General features: G+C 38.3%; 1 protein-coding gene across 2 annotated transcripts; it reads right to left on the bottom strand.

Moving 5' to 3' along the window:
• Nucleotides 1–2,104: 2,104 nt before the first annotated feature.
• LOC109927148 (interferon alpha-inducible protein 27-like protein 2) lies at nt 2,105–20,897 on the bottom strand. 2 transcript variants are annotated; one of them, XM_020527069.2, is made up of 5 exons: nt 20,739–20,897; nt 14,105–14,213; nt 6,953–7,000; nt 4,167–4,328; nt 2,105–2,253 (listed from the first exon to the last, which is right to left on the bottom strand). In XM_020527069.2, the coding sequence occupies exons 2-5, from the start codon at nt 14,154–14,156 to the stop codon at nt 2,159–2,161; spliced, it is 357 nt and encodes a 118-aa protein (XP_020382658.1). In that variant the 5' UTR covers nt 14,157–14,213; nt 20,739–20,897; the 3' UTR covers nt 2,105–2,158. The 2 variants fall into 2 exon arrangements, with proteins under 2 accessions (XP_020382658.1, XP_048468843.1); XM_048612886.1 differs by having other exon boundaries at nt 4,167–4,277.
• Between the last annotated feature and the right edge of the window lie 360 nt (nt 20,898–21,257).

The raw sequence follows: 21,257 nt of genomic DNA, 5'->3' as shown, positions 1-21,257 counted from the left end.
TCATTGGTAGCATTTGCAGTTGGCTGCCTCCAGGTGACTTGATGTTATATTTGCCAGTCAGGTAACACTGGACACGGCCACCCAGGGAGAATGAGCGGGCCATCACTTTGTGTCTCTGGTTGGTTTTTCTCAGGTACAAGGCATCACTGACTGCCAAACACAGCACCCATGAATCACCAGGCGTATTTGGTCACCATGACAGCTTTCACTCATTCAAAGTGCAGCCAGTATGCAACCACAAAAATATACTTAAGCAGGGGATTTCCAGGCAGCTGACATGATCCTTTTATCTGTGCGAATCTACTGTATTTCATTTATTACAGATAGAGCAGAAATGGTAGGATGCTTCCCCTTTTGCCACTTCCCACAGATATGTTGTTAAAACCAAAGGTGTTTTAGCCTCAAGCGCTATAACTGTTAAGAAGAGTCAAATGACACAGTTTAAAAAGAAAAGGAAATTTTTTTTGCTGAATACCTGAAATGTATTTTAAAGACTTCTGAATGGGATGTGCTGTAAGTTTGTTTAGATCTCCATGTCCTGCCCAGACGAGCAGGCTGGCTCTATGGCTTTATGTCAATCCAAGTACATTGGTAAGAAGGAAAAGATCATGTGACCTCTCAACTCCTTGTTTTTGTAAGAATAACATGCTAACTTCAAAATTATACTCCATAAATCCATACATCTGTATTGTGTGTACATGACGCTTTGCATCTCAAAGCTGATTGCTCGGGAAGAAGGAGAACCCACTTAATATCTGGTTAATGACACCCTCGAAGAGTACCAGCAATGAAGCCAAGGAACACAACATTGAAATTTCATGTCTGATGTCCCACTGAGGAAACAGTTAACGTTCTGAAGGTACATTTTGGTTGCCTCAATAGATCTGAAAACACCTATCAATAAAAACAAAAAGGGTCTACAAGTGGTCTGGAATGTGAGAACAAGCAAGGTGTAGAACACAGAGCGTCTTTAGAGGAGAAAGAAGAACGTCTTTTAGCTGGTGGTTCACATCGCTGCACAGGATGCTTTCACAATGATAATGTCAGGTAAAGATTTCACTCTGCACCTAATTAGCAGCCAAATGCTTAACCAATTTGCACAACCACCACCATTATTGTACCAACAGAAAAACACCAACCACATATCCTATTCACAGCCACCCATTGCTCAGCTCTATGTCTTGTCATTACTCATCAGTCAGGAGGCAAGACGGAAAGCAGTGGTAAACAAATATTCTTTTTGTGATCCATAAGTGAAGCATAAACTTAGTCTACAATTCTGTAACACAAGTATGTGCACATGTAACTTTCTGCAGATCTTCCTGTCACTTCTACATGGGGCAACTCTTCTGAAGACTACAAAAGACTGCTTCACCTGCAGTTGCTCAGGAGGACAATTGACCAGAGTGAGACAGAGCAGCATGTTAAGGATTGAGGTGGGTTGAGGGTGGGGTCACTAGATGAGAAGTGTAAGAACTTTGAACAGAGACTGCACTCCATGGCTCCATCACAATCATCCTTTAAAGGCTCGCCCATATTTCCATTTCATCATGAGCAGGGGGGCACTTTACTGCCTTCATAGTATGCAAGCCATCGGTGAGGGCCATCATGCATGCATTTGTTTGCCAAACTGGATATTCCATTGCAGGTGGCAATCTCCATGAACCAATACATCACACTTAACAATTAGATGGGACTGATAAAGAAGATAGTTGGGTTTTCACTTAGTGTCTGACACATCACAGGCAAGTAAGAGTATATTGTGGGGACAGGGACAGCTGTGAAGAGCCTGTATGATGGTTGGAAAATATGCCAAGCTTTGTTTACCTTGATGAGGATGCTGAATGGGCTGTTGACAAAGATGATAGTTATAGAGCATCAGCAGAAACCATGCAATGTACAGGCTGGTTTCATTTCCAGCCACATTGTGAACTTGCAGAGAGATCAAAGGAGTCCATGTCAAAAATGAGTGGCGTACCAAGCTTTTGTGGGTGGGTATTCTGAAAGCAAAAATAGTGAATTTAATCAGGTTTACTTTGCTTAGCTTAAGAAGTAGTTCTGTCTAGGCTAAAAGAACTAAAAGATACTCCCAAAGCACTGCAGGTAGATAAAAGTCAACAATTTATTTCTGCAAACAGTATTAACAACTTGCACCATTTCAGAAAATACCAAGTTTAATACCAATGATGATGGAAATGAGGGCACCCACGACTCCCAACAAGACCATGGTAGAGAAAGCAAATCCTGCAGTACCTTTCAGTGAAACAAATGAGAAACAGAGTCTATGAATATCGCCTCTTATGAAAGAACATTGAAGAAACCTTTATTGGTCAGTGCATTAAGTGTAGGAGTTGGGAGGTCATGATGCGGCTGTATAGGGGTTAGGCCACTTTTGGGATACTACATTCAATTCCAGTCTCCTTGATTATACAAAAGATGTTTTGAAATTTGAAAGGTTTCAGAGAAGATTTACAAGGATGTTGCCAGAGTTGGAGGGTTTGAGCTATAGGGTGAGGCTGAATAGGCTGGGGCTATGGTCTCTGGAGTGTCGGAGGCTGAGGGGTGACCTTAAAGAAGTTTATAAAATCATGAGGGGCATGGATAGGGTGAATAGTCAAGGTCTTTTCCCCAGAGTAGGGAGTTCCAAAATTGGAGGCCATAGGTTTAAGGTGAGAGGGGAAAGATTTAAAAGGGACCCAAGGGGCAACTTCTTCACACAGAGGCTGGTGCATATATTGAAGCAGCTGCCAGAGGAGGTGATGGAGGCTGGTACAATCACAACATGTAAAAGGCATCTAGATGGGTATGTAAGTAGGAAGGGTTTAGAGGGATATGGGCCAAATGCTGGCAAATGGGACTTGATTAATATAGAATATCTGGTCAGCATGGACGAGTTGGACTTAATTGTCTGTTTTTGTGCGGTTCATTTCTATGACTCTATATCACTAGGTCACAACTTTCAGGCTCTGACTGGGTCCTCCTGGTCAATCCCCAATCCCAGTCCCTGCTCCCGCGCTGAGCCCTCCCATTCAATCCTGGCCCCCATCAAAACCCCTGGGCCAACTACCTCTACTAGGACATTCAACCGACATTAAAGTTTGTGAGGATCAATTGCAGATTTGATCAGCGAAGTTAGTTGATATTCACTTCTCCCACACCTCATTTTTGTCAGTCGTGGGTGGTTGAAATGAACCTAACGGTTCATAAGTTTTATGTAGATTCATCCATATACATAACTTTGCTTTTTAGTTTAATAACACTATAATGTACTCTCCAAGTAAATTATGGAATATGCTGCCTGGGGAAGTGGTAGAGGCAGATTCCATACGTGGTTTGAAAAGACAGCAGGATATATATTAAAAAGTGATAAATTTAGAGGGCTGCAGAGATAAGGCTGGAGAATGGGGCTAGCTGGGTAGCTAATTTAGGAGCCAAAATAGATACAATAGGTTGAATGGCCTCTTTCTGTACTGTAAAATTCAAAGTGTACTCTTTGAAACATGGAGAGTTCCCACAGTGCTGTCTGGCTTCTAACTCACTCACCTTCTCATGGATAATTTATGTCATTGTCATTAGATTTAATACTAATGTTCCCCATTATGCTCACTAATTTTTACAATTTTGTAACATTACAACATCAATTTTGAGCAGCATGAATTCTAAATAAGGGCAATCACTCCTTTATGACGTATTACCATAGCATCCGTACAGGTTAAATGCTAGAGTTCTGAAGAAGGGTCACTGAACTGGAATCGTTAACTCTGCTTTCTTTCCACAAATGCTGCCAGACCTGCTGACTTCCCCCAATTATTTTTGTTTTTGTTTCCGATTTCCGGCAACTGTAGTTCTTTGTTTTATTATAATGCTAGAGTGTTGAGTTCCTAGATATCAGTTCCAAATTCAATATTTAATTTCAATGGACAATTTACAGACTGAGCTCTGCCAGCCTTAAGGCATTATCTGTCAAAGGAAGAGAAGACTAAATAATTTCGTCCATTCATTCCCACTGTGGCTTGCCTCATTACACATTATGTATTGCACTGCAGGAGTTAAAACAACTCTTTCCCCATATTATTAATTGTAGACCTGTGGGGTAACACACTCCTCAGCAAGGCATGGCTATAGTAGGCAGATTAGGAAGATGGCAAAAGGTGAAGAGACTTTACCAATGGACTGAAGTGTGATCACAAAACTTCCAGATGGTACTGTTCCTCCATTGAGACTTGAGACGATTGATTCCAATTTTGCTGCCCAAGAACCTACTGTTATTCCAGAGGCTGTGAACCCAAGAGCAGCAATAAAACTCTGAGCAGCAGAAATAGCAGAAGCTGGAAATGAAAATATTCAATTTAATTTGAAGCTCTGTCATAATTATCTGGTGATAGTAGTTATATATCAGATATAGCAGAAGCCCTTCCTCCTCTCTTGAAGGTAATGATCTTTGCTCGGGTGCAATTCTATGTGTGACAGCAATTCAATCCCATATAATTACTTCATAAATTCCTTGTGATTAGACCTACTCTAACAATATATCCTATCTCAGATAGTATTGTGAATTGGAAATGGGAACCATTCTGATATGATCCTAGAATGTCAAGACACTTTACAGGATTATTTCAGAGACAGGCAACAGAAAGGGGAACTTTAAAGCAAATAAGCTGTTTTAGGCCTTCATTGCCAAAGGGAATGGTCATCATTTGTACAGCATAGATCTTAACTTAAAAAAAAATCTTGTACCAGGTTACAAAAATAAACTATATTATGTGAAGAGGGAACAATGCATGTTAATCGCAGTAAATTGTTTATTTTTCACAGTAGTTTACAGGGTCATTCATAATGTGAAACTCAGAAAGCAGAGCCCAGTTATATGTCAGCACAAAAGCAGGGCTGTTTCCTGTGCTGTTGGCATCTGTAGAATTTGATATATGCAAACAATTTATCTAAGAAAAATGTATTAGTGAATCATTTTCATCCTAGCCAAGTGACTAAAGTCATTATTGCAATAAATGAATACAGCTAGAGTTGGTGTCCTAGCATACATAATTAAGATAACATTGTGAAATATGAAAGCTATGACCATGCACTTCTGTGCTAAGAGTTTTAAAATAGTTGATTAAAAATAAACAGTCATTCAGCACATTTAAAGATGAACAAGAGGGAAGTGTTAAATGAGAACTCTATCAGCCACTCAATAACATGTTGACAACATTTGTTTACTGGAGTAATGCTTATTGAAACATTAAATTTGATCTTGATCTCCTAGAGCCAATCCTAGCATGAGCATCATCATGATAGAGGTGTTAGATACATGAAATACAAGTGATGGTGATGAATTGGAGTGAGCAATCTGAAAATTGATATTGTAGTTCTGCCACTAATTGAAAAGTAGATTTTCAGTCTCTTAAACCTTAGTTTTGTTCTTTGCTTGAGGCAGAATTTTATTTAAAGCAGGAGATTCAATTCCTGTGCTTAGTTTATTAAAAACTCAGCTGCCACAGTGTGTTGGAGACAAAAATGGAGAGTTTTCCTCTGTGGTTGTTTCTCTGTACAGTGTTTCTCAATTTTGCTCTTATCATGGAATCATAAAGCATTTACAGCACAGAAACGAACAACTATTCGACCCGTCCAAATTTGCTTCTTTCCACCTTATATTTTCTTCATAATTGGTCACATAGTTGTTCTCAGTGCAGATTCACTCTCCAAAGCAAGTAATATTCTAATGTTAAAAGCAAATAATTAATTATGATAGTGTTTATGGGTTCCAGTTTGAAAACCACATCTGCATAGCATTTTTAATTTCCATTTCTGTAGCTTTTCAATATCCTTTATATTTATTCTGGCATTCATTAAATTACATATCTATACACTAAGCATATATAAAATGTTATTTCCGAATTTCAGAATTGATCTAACCTCACTCTTCATCAATTAAACTAGCCTTTTAAGAAAATATCATTTTCAATACCTGATGGGTGATTACTTCTGATTCTTATGATTGTTTTAAAAGCATCAGAATAAAGTCAACTAAACTATAGTTTTGATTATTAGTGATAATCCAAATGCTAGAAACAAATGAAGTACATTATTCAACTATTTAACTGCAATATAATCTAAGAAGGGTAACCTGGATATAGAAAGCATTTTCAGACAGCACCATTTGTATGTCTATGAGTATTAGTGAGTTGGCTGTTTGCTGTTCAAATATAATGCCTAATTTAGAAAAATAATGCCTAATTTACAATAATTAGCTAAACTTGTCAAGTGGGAATGAAATGGTTTTTGGGTCAAAAGCCTATTATGTACTTAATCTGATTTAATTTTTTTTAGCCTAATAGACATAATTTCAAGCTGTCATGATATTTCAACTGACCTAGATCACTCACAGTCCTGCCTACAGTTGTAAATGACGATCCATAAATATACTTGTTTGATAGTCTTAACTTATTACACAATTACTTGTCATGGCATTATATTAGTCATCTGAAGGAATAGAAATCTACGTATAATCCAGTGATACTATACAAGCCTAAGATATACAAGGCATGCTTGTTCATGTTACGTTGTGCTTGAGACTATTCCCTGGTTCAAAATATGCATAGTCTTGTGTATACGAACTAGCTCTTGTTTTAAACATGAGAATAAGTGTCTTCTGCAAGCCTCAATAATAACATTGAGTTAGTGATTTTCAGCATGTCAGTTGTTGTCATTTATTAATGCCATTTGGGAAGCTGTATGTTCATTCATGGTTTATACTTATCTATATACTTATACTTCCTACTAGATGATTCAAACCTATCGTTGCAGATATCCAATAGTGAGTCACCTTCTCAGCCAGGCAATACCGTGTGCCGTGATGCTGGAATAATGGATAACAGGAAAACAGGAACAAAAATAAACCAGTAATTGTGAATGTGTGGTTAAATAGACATATATGAACGAATCATTCTCTTACCTGCTCCTAAACTGATCAATGCAAGTTTAAAACATCCTGAGGCATCCACTGTAAATTAAAAGATGTTCAAATCATAAAATAGCATGTTATCATTTAGTAACACCACATAATGCAAAATTGAGAGGTGTATGCAATTGTGATAATATGTGATTAACTTATTTTCCTTCATAGTAACTAATTTACTTTTTAAATCTATAGTCACATATAGTAAGTAATTTGCATCAGATCTGGAGTGTTGACAAAAAGAACCTGTCTTTATAAAGTACTTTTAGGATATAAAAAATTAGGCAAACCTTCTCAGACTGAAACTGATGCTAGGGAGTGATAGTAGAAGAGTTATGGGAGATAACTGAAGGCATGTTCAAAAAGAAATGTTTGAAGAAGACTTTTGAAGAAAAGAATTATGTAGAAACATAAATGGCATTAGGCAGAAAATTTGTAGGGTTGATGGTTCCATCACCCAATGCAGCGTGGCAAGGAGAAAAGTACATCAGTACATAAGATTCAAACTGTTTAGAAAGTAGGAATGGGCAACCGTGATTTAAACACAAAAGCAAGGATTTTGATTTGGCTGGAGCATGGGAAGGTAGTAAGCACAAATGTAAAAGTGTAAAAGAGCTTAACACAGGATACAGTGCAGGCAGAGGGGATTTTGACAATTTGAAGCTTATGTCAGCAAGAAATTAAAGTTCCAGTAATGAAAGATTGGACCATAAGCCTGAAATTGCCAAAAGCATTGATGGCAATTTCCAGTGACAAGAAAGATGAGATAAAGGCATAGGCAGCAATTGTGCAAAGGTGAAATAGTTCATCTTGGTACTGCAGAAGAAAGAAGTCTTCAAAGTCAGAATGGGCTCACATAGGACACTGAGTTTGTGCATTAATGAGATTGCAGGAGCAGCTGAGAAAATAGTATTGAATTCAATTTAGAATTATAGAGTCAGAGAGTCACACAGAATGGAAACAGACCCTTCAGTCCAACTTGTCCATGCCAACTAAGTTTCCCAAACTAAACTAGTCCCATTTGCCTGCGCTTGGCCCATATCCCTCTAAACCTTTCCTATTCATGTACCTGTCCAAATGTCCTTTAAATGTTGTAACTGTACCTGCATCTACCACTTCCCCAGGCAGTTCATTCTACATAGGAACCACCATCTGTGAGAAAAAGTTGCCTCTCAGACGCCTTTTAAATCTTTCTCCTCTCACCTTAAAAATATGCTCTCTAGTTTTGAACTCCTCTACCCTAGGGAAAAGACCCTTGCTATTCACCTTATCTATGCCCCTCATGATTTTACAAACATCTATAAGGTCACGCCTCAACCTCCTATGCTCCAGTGAAAATGTCCCAGCATATCCAGCCTCCCCTTATAACTCAAACCCTCCAGTCCTGGCAACATCCTTGTAAATCTTTTTTGAACCTTGTCCAATTTAATAATATCCATCCCATAGAACGGTGACCAGAACTGTGCACAGTACTCCAAAAGTGGCCTCACCAATGTCCTGTACAACCACAACATGATATCCAAACTCCAACACTCAAAGGCCTGAGCAATGAAGGCAAGTCAACCTATGACGCAACTTTCAAAGAACCATGTACCTGAACCCCGAGGTCTCTCTGTTCTACAACACTACCCAGAGCCTTACTAATTGTATAAGTCCTGCCCTTTGTTTTACCAAAATGCATTTATCCAAATTGAATTCCATCTGCCACTCCACAGCCTATTGGCCCTATTGATCAAGATCCCTTTGTAATCTGAGACCTTCTTCACTGTCTCCTATACCATCACATTTGATTTCATCTGCAAACTTACTAACCATGCCTTCTAAATTCTCATCCAAATCGTTTATATAAATGTCAAACAATAGTCGACCCAGCAACAATCCCTGCAGAACACCACTGGTCACAGGCCTCCAGTCAAAAAAAACAACCCACCACCATGACGCTCTGTCTCCTACCATCAAGCCAACTGGCAAGCTCTCCCTGAATCCTATGTGATCTAACTCTACTAACCAGTGTACCATACAGAACCTTGTCAAAGGCTTTACTAAAGTCCATGTAGACAACGTCTACCATTCTGCCCTCATCTATCTTTTTGGTCACATCCTCAAAAAACTCAAATCAAGTTTGTCAGACACAATTTCTAACACACAGAGACATGCTGCTATGCCTAACCTGTCCTTGCCTATCCAAATGCATGTAAATCCTATCTCTCAGAATCTGCTCTAACAACTTCCTTACCCACCACTGATGTCAGACTCATCGGTCTGTAGTTCCCAGGCTTCCCCTTACAGCCTTTCTTAGGTCTCAGTACAACATTAGCCACACTCCAGTTTTTCAGCACCTCACCAGTGTTATGGATAGAGTCATAGAGTCATACAGCACAAAAACAGACCATTTGGTCTAACTCATCCATGCCGACCAAGTTTCCCAAACTAAACTAGTCACAATTGCCTGTGTTTGGCTGATAGCCCTCTAACCCGTTCCTGTACAGCCCTCTAAACTTTTCCTATACATGTTCCTGTCTTTCAAATGTCTTCTAAACTCCAGTGAGTAGAGTCCCAACCTGTTTAATTTTTGCTTTTAAGATAAAACCTCCATCCCTTCATCTTAGTGAACCTTCTCCGAACTGCCTCCAATGACACAGTATCTTTCCTTAAATAAAGGGATGAAAACTGCTCACAGTATTCCAGATGTGGTCTCACTAGCACCTTGTATAGTTATGGTAAGATTTCCCTCCCCTTTTACTGGTCCCTGGTTCATGTGATTGTTGAAGTGGGGTTGACGAGTGTCACACACTTGGGTTCGGGGCATGGATATCTTCACATATCCACAGAAGCTGTCGCTGTCTTTTCCTGCCTCAGGAAAATTCCTTTCCTTGGAGGGATGAGGAGATGGACATCTGGCAACCAGCAACTTGAACAAATATCCCTGCCAGAGACCCTGCAGTTTCTTCCCTAGCTTCCGACAACGTCCTGGGATGCACTTGATCAAGTCCCAAAGATTTATCCACCACTATGTTTTTTAAGACCTCCGTCACCTCAGTTTCAATTAGAGGTGCAAAGAATGACTGCAGTCTCAGCAGTTTAATGATGGTAAAACCTCTTCATCCATCAAGTTGATTCGAGGTAAGCAATCAGACTGCAGAGTGATTTTAATGGAATCAGGAGTGTTGTTGGTGAAAAAATAAAGCTGAGTTATTAACATAAATATGGAAGTTAATTTTCCACCTGAAGATATGCTAAATGTGAAGGTAAGGAAAAAGTAATGAATGGAGATAGTCTCGAGAGCAAGGCACGGAAGGGACACTTAGGAGTGAAACCAATTGAGGGGGGTTTCACAGAGATGAACCTCAGAGGAGATTGTTACAACCGAAGTTGGAGGGATTCTCCAATTCCTTTTCTAGTCCCAATCCTCCAATGGTCATAATAAATTCAAATATAGGTTTTGACTGTATCTCCTTAAGTATTAGAACAATACTGGCAGGTTTCTCTGATTAATAAAGAATAACTATTTCATTACAAATAAACCTTACTCAAACAAATAGGCAAAGATATTGACAAAAAAGGGTTTAGATTGTACTAAAGTAGCATTACTTATATTCTAGCATCCTGAGGCAAATAAACAATGTTGAACACCCACAGAACACATTAAATAGCAAAAGCGTTCCAACTGACCCCATGATTTCTCAGCAATCCTCTGAGATGTTTGTGACATTGTGGGTGCCCAAATCTGAATTAAACTTCCCATGGCATTATATTTCTCTAGTTTCAATATCTTGGCCTTGAAACTCCATCAAAAGCCGTTCTGTTGCAGACTGCCTCAAAATCAACTTATGTTCTGCTAAATCCATCTTGATTTCCTGGGACTGTGTTGCTCTGGACTTGTGGAAACTATGCACCAAGAATTTACTCAAAAGCACAATTCCAGATTTTAACAAACAATGATCTTCAGCAAGCCAGTAGTGCCCCTGAATTTTCCTGAGTCCTAATCTTGTTCAGTTACACAGAACAAATACAGACTTGTGGGCTTTCAGCCCTCATTCTCTACTGCACTGAACTATTCATTATGCACTAGTCTCTTTCAAGACCTTCACAGCTCTTAGAACTTCCCTGAGCCCTCAACCCACTGAACTATTTCATTGCTCTGGCACTTCCTTGAACACAAAATCTGTGTGGTTCAGTTGTTTTTAGGAGCAGAGCTAACTGCAGCCCTGCTTAGCATGCAGTCTGCTCACTCTCTCACACACCGCAAACACACATTCTCCCTTCTGATCTCAATGCCTATTATTCCTGAATCCATCTCACCCATTGACAAACTGTCCTGTGTGATATATCTGAACCCTTACAACAGGGTCTGTCTCTATTTCTAGGCAGAATTGCATGCAACTAACGTTCTGGAACAGTGAAATGTAGCAAACCCTTAAAACTCTCTATTCTTCACATGACACACGTTTCACAGCATACTGACTTACAGTACAAATTGCATGACGCCAAACATGTACAAGATCGTCATGACAGGCAGTAAAATATGAAATGCTTGAGCATGTTAAATGTTGTATAGTCAAGGAACACAAGCTAGAATAACACAAAATGGCTGCACTCAACAAGGTTGTAGATGATAACTTTGACCACGGTAGTCTCAATGTTTCCAAGAGATTAGCTAGCAAAATAAGGGATTTGAAGGTGGAGTGAAAATGGGTTGATTCATTATTGTCTTGAATCTTGGAGTTCTAAACATAGTTCTCCACAAATACCAAGCTTCCAGTTTTGGTTCTTGACAACGAAAAGTGCCAAAAGTAGAAGATAAGAAATTTTCCCTCTCTAGGTAGAGTGAGATGTTCAATATAAAGATCGTAAGTAAATTGTTAGCATATCTTCCCTTCTGGCAATTGTGTGAAGGTTGAGTTCGAGGGATTGGAATTAAACAAAGTGATAAGTTTTGTGGGAAGAGAAATCATTATCAAGACTGAGTCCTGATAACTTTCCCTTTGAAAGGACCTTCAGACATAGGTTGCTTTTCCACATAATCGTATAACGCTTCACTCTGTGAAAAAGCAGGGAAGAAAAGTACCAAATAGAATTTAATTCTAATTTGATTCAGGACGAAGCTGAGTATTTAATTGGTATCCCTGCCACATCAACATCTATGTGTTATAAAGGTCTGACTTTTAGGGAAGTGATGTTTTAAATTTTCTACTTCAATTTAAGGTAATTAGAAATGACTTGGAATTGAGATGGTGAAATATACTTGAATCTTCCCAAAAACAGGACTATGTGATTTGAGTTAACATGAAAAAGCTGTGCCAGGACAGAACCTATAGAAATTCTAATACTAGTTTTCTCACTTTAAGACCATAGACCATAAGCCATAAGAGCAGAAATTAGGCCATTCAGCCCATTGAGTCTGTTCCGCCATTCAATCATGGCTGATAAGTTCCTCAACCCCATTCTCCTGCGTTCTCCCCTTAACCCTTGATCCCCTTGATAATCAAGAAGCTATCTATCTCAGTCTTAAATGTACTCAATACCTGGCCTCCACAGCCTTGTGTGGCAGTGAATTCCATAGATTCACCACTCTCTGGCTGAAGAAGTTTCTCCTTATCTCCATTCTAAAAGGTCTTCTCTTTACTCTAATGCTGTGCCCTCGGATCCTAGTCTCTCCTACCAATGGAAGCATCTTCCCAACATCCACTCTGTCCAGGCCATTCAGTATTCTGTAAGTTTAAGATGAAATGAGGCATAGTGTTTTGAGCTATTGACTCTCAGAAGTCCTAAAGATTGGAAACAACTGCTGCTATGCTGAGAACAGGGAAGGAGTTTGTTTTATTTCTCTGTTAACCACTAAGCAGAATAGTTGTGAGAATGGATTTTCTACTCGAAGAGGCAGAACTGCTAAAGATTTAAAGCAGTCACCAGATTCTCCCTTTCTGCTGGAGGTCAGTTTGATGTTACTCAGGAGTTTGAGTGAAGGAATTTTCAAAGCTTCATGGTTAAGAAAAGAGAGTCTCTGGAATGGCCAGGGAATTTTTGGGACTTCATCTACAATTGTACACATCTGCTAAGAGTATTTGATTTTTGTTTTATCCTTTCACATGTTTTGAAAGGTACCTGTAATGTAGTAACTCTAATAATACTTAATAGTATGAATAATAAATGCAATTGACAATTAAAGTTTGGATTTGTTGCCCATCCCTAATTGCCCTTGAGTTGAATAGCTTGTTAGGCTAATACAGGGGCAAGTTAAGAATCAACCATATTACTGTATTTTTGGAATCACATGTAAACCAGAATGGGTAAGGCTGGCAGATTTCCTTCACTGAAGGACATTTGTGAGCCAGATGGGTTTTTATTACAGTTGATAGTAGTTGACGTAGCTACCATCACTGAGACTGGCTCTATATCCGAGCCATGCCATGGTGGAATTTGAACCTCATGTCCTCATCTTGAGGCATCTTGAATACTAGTCCAGTGAGTTTACTATTGGTGTAATGAAGAAATGTGACACAAGAGTTTTGCTTGTGTTAATCAGTTTGGGAAAATACCTTTTTTGTAGTTTAGAGAATTAGTTGTCTACGAGCTAATGTTTAATTATGCTGATTCTAGTTTGTTTGTTACAGTAAAGTTTTACAACACAAAATCTTCTTGTGCAATTCTTTCCATCAGTTGCTGAGAGATGTACATCTCTTTATAAAAGTTATCTGTCCCTATTGGGAACATAGCACACATAGCACAATACCAGCAGATCTTGGATGCAGTTTTGTGCATAGAATGCACTGCATCAACTTGCAAACCACTAACTGATACCAGCTCCCTGCTGTCATCTCTACCAACAAGAAAGTTTGAAAACATGATAGAAATGCATTCAACTGCAAGTTCCTTATCATCATCCTTACTTGGACATGACTTGCCATTCTTTCATAACTGCTTTGTTAGTATCCTAGAAGTTCCTACTTATCGTAATTGTGGAGAAGTCACGCAAAAGACTCCATTTGTTCAAAGAGAAGGTCCCAAATAATCTTTTTTTGTGGTTGTATTTCCTTCATCCTAAGAACAAATTTAAAATTTAATATAAATATTTCTTGCAAACGAACGGAAGAAGCATTGGTTGTCTTATTTGTCCATTTTGTACAACAATTGATTTTAGTATCTCACCAGTGGAGAAAGAGCAAATGAGTATTAGTAAAGCCAGAAAATGCATTTTCATTTTTCTCCACAGCCCAAATGCTAGTGTCCAGTTGAGATTGTAATGAAATTCCGTCACCTGCAGAAATAGAGAAATGCATTTAATAGCACACTAATGGAGCTGGTAAACAGTAAACCTCACTCACTTCACTATGATGCATGCCACAGTAAAATTCTAATTATTCTTGTGATTGATCACAGTTAGTGCACAAAGTGAGAGTTTTTGAACCAAATGCAGCTACGTTTATTTGCATTTCTTTTGGTTTTTTGAGCTTTGAAGTGAACACAGATAGATTGTTTTGCTTATCAATCCATGAATGCAAGTACATAAGGAAACACTCAATTGCAATTGTACCTAATGAATTGGGAAAAACTAAGGGTATTCCAAATGCAACTGGCTCTTACCTTTGATTTTAAAACACAGTATGCAGAAACAATCAGTGACCTTTCTATGGCTACATTCAAAATCTATTATCTTGCCATAGTTAGTTCATATTTCTGATCATGTTCCATGTTTGTCAGTCCATAGCAAGGAATGAAAGGATGTATAGGACGTTTCCCTTGGTCTGCCCCAAAGCAGCTTACAAATAATGATATACTTTTAAGTTTTAATCATTATTGTAAAGCAGCCAATTTGTGCACAGCAATGTACAACAAATACCAATGAAATAATGACTGTGTAATCTGTTCTAGTGATGTTGATTAAGGGGTAAGCATTAGCCAGAAAATGTAAGGGATATCAGTTGTAATTTATGGTAGTCCCACATAATGACTACCAGCAGCATAATCCTTATTTGTTTATTGTCAAAAGGGTGGGAGGAGATTCAGCGTCCCAAGGACTGTGCATATGTGTTGGGGGGGAAACATGAACTCTTATGGGGATGATGCATACTTGAATACAAAGTACTGAATGGCTACAGTGGATCCATGGCAAAGAGAAAACAAAGAAAAATCTGAACCTGCATAGAAGCTGAATAATTATGTTTTTCTTAGCAGAATGTACAACTAATAATGGGGAATCTCAATGTAAGTATTCATCATTCCTGGAAGGCGATATTAAATACTGAATGGAATGCTGACTCGATGACAAATTCTTTGCTGCAGGGAGTTCAGATGGGAGGGGAATGACACAGCTTCTTTCATTTAGATGCTGTCCTATGCCTCATCCATTGGCAAAGCTGTGCATGTAATGGCCTGGCCTGCACTACCTTTTACCACCAGGAGGTACACAGTGCAGACAATGTAAAAGAGCATACTTGGATGTGAAATAAGATAGAGTAATAAAATACACTTAGACACTGAAAAATGGACTACATTTAAGTACAAGCAGCATTTAAGTCACTCAACTATTAATTGATAACAAACTCTCAAATGATAATCCAAATACAGGTGGTATTTGTTGAAGACATTTTGCTATGATAACATTAACTGTTCAATAAACCTAAGAAACTACTCTACCTTTCCACTTATTCCCACTCATTATGATACTGTTAATGTCATTCTACTGAGCTAGTCTTTCCTGTTCAAGATTGAGAGAGAGGAGGCCGTATGCTTCTGAAACAGTGTGAGAGATATAGCAGGGACAGCTGCTCTGTAAAAATTGAGAGGAAGAGTGGGTCAGCAGCTTCTCAAACAATGTGAAAGTGTTGAGGCAGCAGCTGCTTAAAGAGAAGAGTAGATCTGTGTGAGAAGGGCAGCGGTGGCAGGATAGAAAAGCCAATGGGAGAGAACCCCTTCAACCTGTTTCCACCTATCAGAACCAAGTGGAACATACAGGAAAACAGGTGATTGATGGGTATTTCATCCATTTTACTGTTGCTTGGCTACGTGATTTAATTCTGAAGATTACAGCACAAGAAAGCAAGGAAGGCTTTTCTGTTAGGGCTAGCGTCATTTGAACCATTGTTGGGACTAGTGTCCTGGTGAATTGTATAACTAGGTTTGTAGATAGGGACTTTAATTAGTTTTGAGAAGAGTTTAATTGAAGGGAAGATTAAAGAATCAAAAATAAATGAGAGCAGAGGTGCGGGGTACTGGGGAATTGAACAATAATCAAAGTGTGACAGCAAATTTATGCAGAAGAGTTTAGCAGAAATTAGAACTGGATTGAATATTAATGATTTAAAAAAGCTCATTATCTGAATGCACTTAAGATTTGTAACAAGTTAGAGGATTTGATGGCGCAAATCAAAACAAAGGAATATGACTTGATATCCATTAGGAAGACATGATTTGTTGCAAGGTGGCCGAGATGACTAACTCAATATTCCAGGGTATTTGATGTTCCAGAAGGATAGTCAAAAAGGCAAAGTAGGTAGTGTAGCTTTGTTAATAAAGAAATGCAAATGGATTTTTGGCTATTATTCTTAGGGATTTGTTGTTTTTAAATAGAGAATTGTGTTCATAACTATACAAGGTGTTGGTGGGGCTGTACATCAAATACAGTTTTGGCCCTTGTATTTTAAAAAGGATGTACTGACATTGGAGGCAGTTGAAAAGAGATTCACTAGGCTGGAATGATTGGGTTGACTTATCAAGAACGGCTAATAATAATAATCATAATAACTAATGATATTTATTTATTCAAATTAGAAGCATGAGAAGTGATCTTAGTGAAAATTAGACTCTAGAAGAATGACGGGGACATTGGTAAGGTAGACGTTGCGAAGATGTTTCCATATTGGAGGAATCTCAAACCAGTAGACAGAGGAATAGAATAATGGGGCACTCATTTAAAAGATGCAAAGGAATTTCTTCTCCCAGAGGGTAATGAATGTCTGCAATTCTCTGCCCCAGAAAGTTATGGAGATAAGGTAACTGACAGTATTTAAAGAGGCGGTAAATCATTTTTGAAATATTGGGTAGTTCAGTGCAATGTTGAGCTAGCAAGTTGAGTTCTAGGGTAGATCATCCATGATCTTGTTGAATAGTTGGGTAACCTTGGGGGGCCAAATGTCTCACATTCCAGTAAGATGGAAAGATTCTAAGAGGAGGATAAACCAACCATGGCTAACCAAGGAAGTTAAGGAGAGTATTAAGTTGAAAGAAAAAGCATTTAGGGAGGCCAAACTCAGTGATAGCCCTGAAGGCTGGGAAAAATTCAGAATCTAGCAAAGAAGACCTAAAAAGACCTAATAAAGACTGAGAAAATGTATTACGAGAGCAAACTAGCGAGGAATATAAAAACTGACAATAAGAGCTTCTTTAAATATATAAAAAGGAAAAGTGAGATGAAAATGAACAAAGGCCCCTTAGGAAATAAATCTGGGGATAAAATTTTGGAGAACAAAGAAATGGCAGAGGAGTCAAATAGATATTTTGCATCAGTCTTTACATGGAAGATATTTCCCATTAATACGGAATCTAGTACCGTTACAATCACTAAAGCGATAATATTAGATAATCTAATGGGGCTAAAAGCAGCAAAGTCTCCTGGCCCTGATGGCTTACATCCTAGGATCCCAAAAGAGGTAGCTACAGAGATAGTGGATGCATTGGTTATACTTTTCCAGAAGTTTTGAGATTCTGGAGAAGTACCAGAGAACTGGAAAAGTGCTAATGTGACACCTTTATTCAAAATGGGAAACTATAGGCTGATTAACCTCACACCTATTATTGGAGAAAATCAATTATTAAGAAAATAATAGCAGAGCATTTGGAAACTCATAGCCTAATGAAGCAGAATCAGCATGCATTCATGAAAGGGAAATCATGTCTGATTATTTATTAGTTTTTTTGAGGAAATGTCAACCAGAGTGGATAGAGGGGAACCAGAAGATGTGGTATATTTGGAAGATGTTTGGCAAAGCACCTCACAAAAGGTTAAGTGACAAGATAATAGTCCACATTGCTGGAGGTAGTATGTTGGTATCGATAGAGAATTGGCTACCAAAACAGAAATGGCTGGAGAAATTCAGCAGGGCTGGTGGCATCTGTGGAAAGAAAGCAGAGTTAACAAACCCTTCCTCAAGATCACTAGCCCCATAACGTTAACTCTGCCTTCTCTCCACAGATGATGTCAGACATGCTGAGGTTCTCTTGCAATTTTTAACTTTTGTGTCTGATTTCCAGCATCTGCAGTTCTTTGGTTTAGAGAATTGGCTAGTGGCCTGGAAACAGCAAATGGAAATAAGGGGTTCTTTTTCAAGTTGGTGACCCATGACCAGTGGGGTTCCAGAGGGATCAGTGCTGGGAACGCAACTGTTTACAATACACATTAATGACTTTGAGGAAGGAAGTCAATGTATTGTAGCCAAATTTGCAGAGAACACAAAAATAGGTGGAAAGGCAGGTTGCGAGAGGGATACAAACAGCTTACAGCAGGATATTGATGGATTAAGTAAGTGGACAAAAGTTTGTCAAATGCAGTATAATGTGGGAAAATATGAAATTGTTCATTTTGGAAGGGAGAATAAAAGAATAGAACATTATTTAAAAGGAGAAAACCTGCAGAAAGCTGCAACACAATGGGACTTGGGGGTACTTGTACATGAAACACAAAAATCTAGCACACAGGGTGCAGCAGGTCATTGGGAATGCTAATGGAATGTTGGCCCTTATTTCAAGACAGTTGAAGTATAAGAGTACAGAAGTCTTACTATAACTGAACAAGGTGCTGGTGAGATCAGATTTGGAGTTTTGTGAACAGTTTGGTCCACTTATTTAAGGAAATATATTGTATCATTGGGAGCAGTTCAGAGAAGGTTCACTCCGATGATCTCTGATATGGAGGGATTGTCTTATGAGCAAAGGCTAAACAGGTTGGGACTCTACTCATTGGAGTTTCAAAGAATGAGAGGTGATCTCATTGAAACATACAGCATTCTTAAGGGACTAGACAAGGTAAATGCTGAGAGGATGATTCCCCTCATGGGAGAGTCTAGGACCAGAGGGCATAGTCCCAGAATAAAAAGTCACCAATTTAAGATTGAGATAAGGAGGAATTTCTTTTTTCAGGGGATTGTGAGTCTTTTTGGAACTTCTTGCTACAGAGAGCTGTGGGGCCAGAGTCCTTGTGTATATATAAGACTGAGATAGGTAGTGTCTTGATCAGAAGGGAAATCAACGATTACAGGAAAATAGGTGTGAGGAATGTCAAAACAGCCACGATTCAATAGAATGGCGGAGCGGGCTCATGGGAATGAACGACCTATTCCTGTTCCTATTTCATATGGTTTTATGGTCTACTTTAGCTCCTATTTCTTATGTTCTTATTCTCTGGCCACACCCATACCTGTTGCACTTCAAGTAAATACTTTGATAAGTTACTTTTGCCTTTTTAAATTTCTTTGTTCTAATTGGAACCTTGCTTCTGTATTTCCAACCCACAAGTGTGTTTCATTCCTTTTTGTTGATGTGTTCCAAAAGATGAACTGATTTTCAAAGGGCATTCCTGAGGGCAAATTTCTCAGATTATGAGAGATCTGGAGCCGTGTATCTGCATGGTATGTTTTTTTTTCTTAACAATGTCTCAGCGTACTTGGCTGATTGGGAAATATGCATTTATTTTCCAAAATAGCAGCCACTCCTTGTGCTCCTCAAAATCAGTCATTCCTCAACAAACCTCTCATAAATTTTTAGATTGATTCATGTAACAACAGCATTGTAGTCCTACAGGACCATTTGGTACATTTTAAGTTAACTAATACATTTCCACTTTGAATGTTATTGCCCAAGTATGCTTACATTCTGCTATTTAGGTTAGGCATTGTTTCCATTAGAATTAGTTTGCAAAATCAAAGTAATGAACTGTTCCATGAACCAGCTCAATCAGGCAATGTGATAGTAAAATTTTTCCCCTCCCATTAAAATGCATTCTTTGATATTATTTAGTAAAATGTTAACATTACAGCTGAAAATAAGCTTAGCACCAAAAACAAATGTTTTTACTTTGGGTATTTGACGATCTACCTGTGAGTAAAATGATTTGTAATAACTTTTAAACAAAACTATACAATACCATTTAATAGGTATTTGGTACAAACTATAATTTACTGGTATATTATATGTTTCTAAAACTTTAAAATGTGCTTACTAGTGCCTGTGTATCTGAGCTGCTATAATCTTACAGGTCCCACCGAGATGGTGTTCAATGTCACACCAGGAAGAAAGTTGGATTGGAGGGTATCAGACTGGTGGGTCAATGCATTCCTGCCTCTAGTTGATCTTCCCAGAGGTGGGATAAAACTGACAACTGTTTGGAGAAATGCAGTTACACACTGTAGACAGTGGCTTGCCAGAATATTAGCTGAGTTTCGTGATTTAGAGTCAAACGCTAATGCCACTAGGTCATTGCCATTGCAGAGCCTTCCTAAACCTCTGCATGCAGTGAAAACTCCACAGTTCCAAATTGGGTCATAGCCAAGTTTGTGGTTCATCTTGTGTTAAAGTTTTCAGAAAATGCATGCACATTTACATTTAAAACTCTGCAATATTTTGTGCTGATTTAATTCATGCTGCCCAGTTTAAATTGATATAGTTTACGTAGAGAGAGGAATACATATGTAAGGATAAAGGTGCATTAAAATTAACTATATACTTCTATTCTTGATTGTTGTGCTTATAAGTTGTTCAAAGCTTAAATTAACATAAAGATCAGTATTACCTTCTGCGGGTCAATTTTTGTCCATAAATTACAGAGATCAGTCTTCCCCTGAAGTTTCAATTGCAAAATCAAAATGATCCCCCAATATGTCTCTAGAGCTCCTGGGATAACACAAGTCTTGTTTTAAGTGGCAAAGGACTTGATTGACTGTCCACAGAAACTAACAGTTCTAAGGGGCACTGCAAGTTGTTTTAAATTAGATTGATTTCCTCTGAACTCACATGATACTGTTGTGAAATTAAGGAAATGAAACTGGCTTAGTACACTAGAAGTCATTGTTGACATGAAAATAAAGAACAGATTGACAATTTGAAGCATGCCATTATTCTGGAGAATTTTTGCTCAGATGTGCAAAAATCTGTTGATTAGTCATAATGATGTAATTAATAAATTGGCTTCCCTTTGAATCATATTATCATTTTATATTTTACCATGCAACTTAGTTTTATATGTACATTTCTAAATGTTTACTATCTATTGCAGATAAAATGTTAATTTACGTGTTTATACCACAACAAG

The sequence above is a fragment of the Rhincodon typus genome, chromosome 27, assembly GCF_021869965.1.
Source record: "Rhincodon typus isolate 14 chromosome 27, sRhiTyp1.1, whole genome shotgun sequence".
NCBI classification, from domain to species: domain Eukaryota; kingdom Metazoa; phylum Chordata; class Chondrichthyes; order Orectolobiformes; family Rhincodontidae; genus Rhincodon; species Rhincodon typus.
The sequence above is the reverse complement of the archived record's forward strand: the minus strand, read 5'-3'. Positions and strand labels throughout refer to the sequence as shown.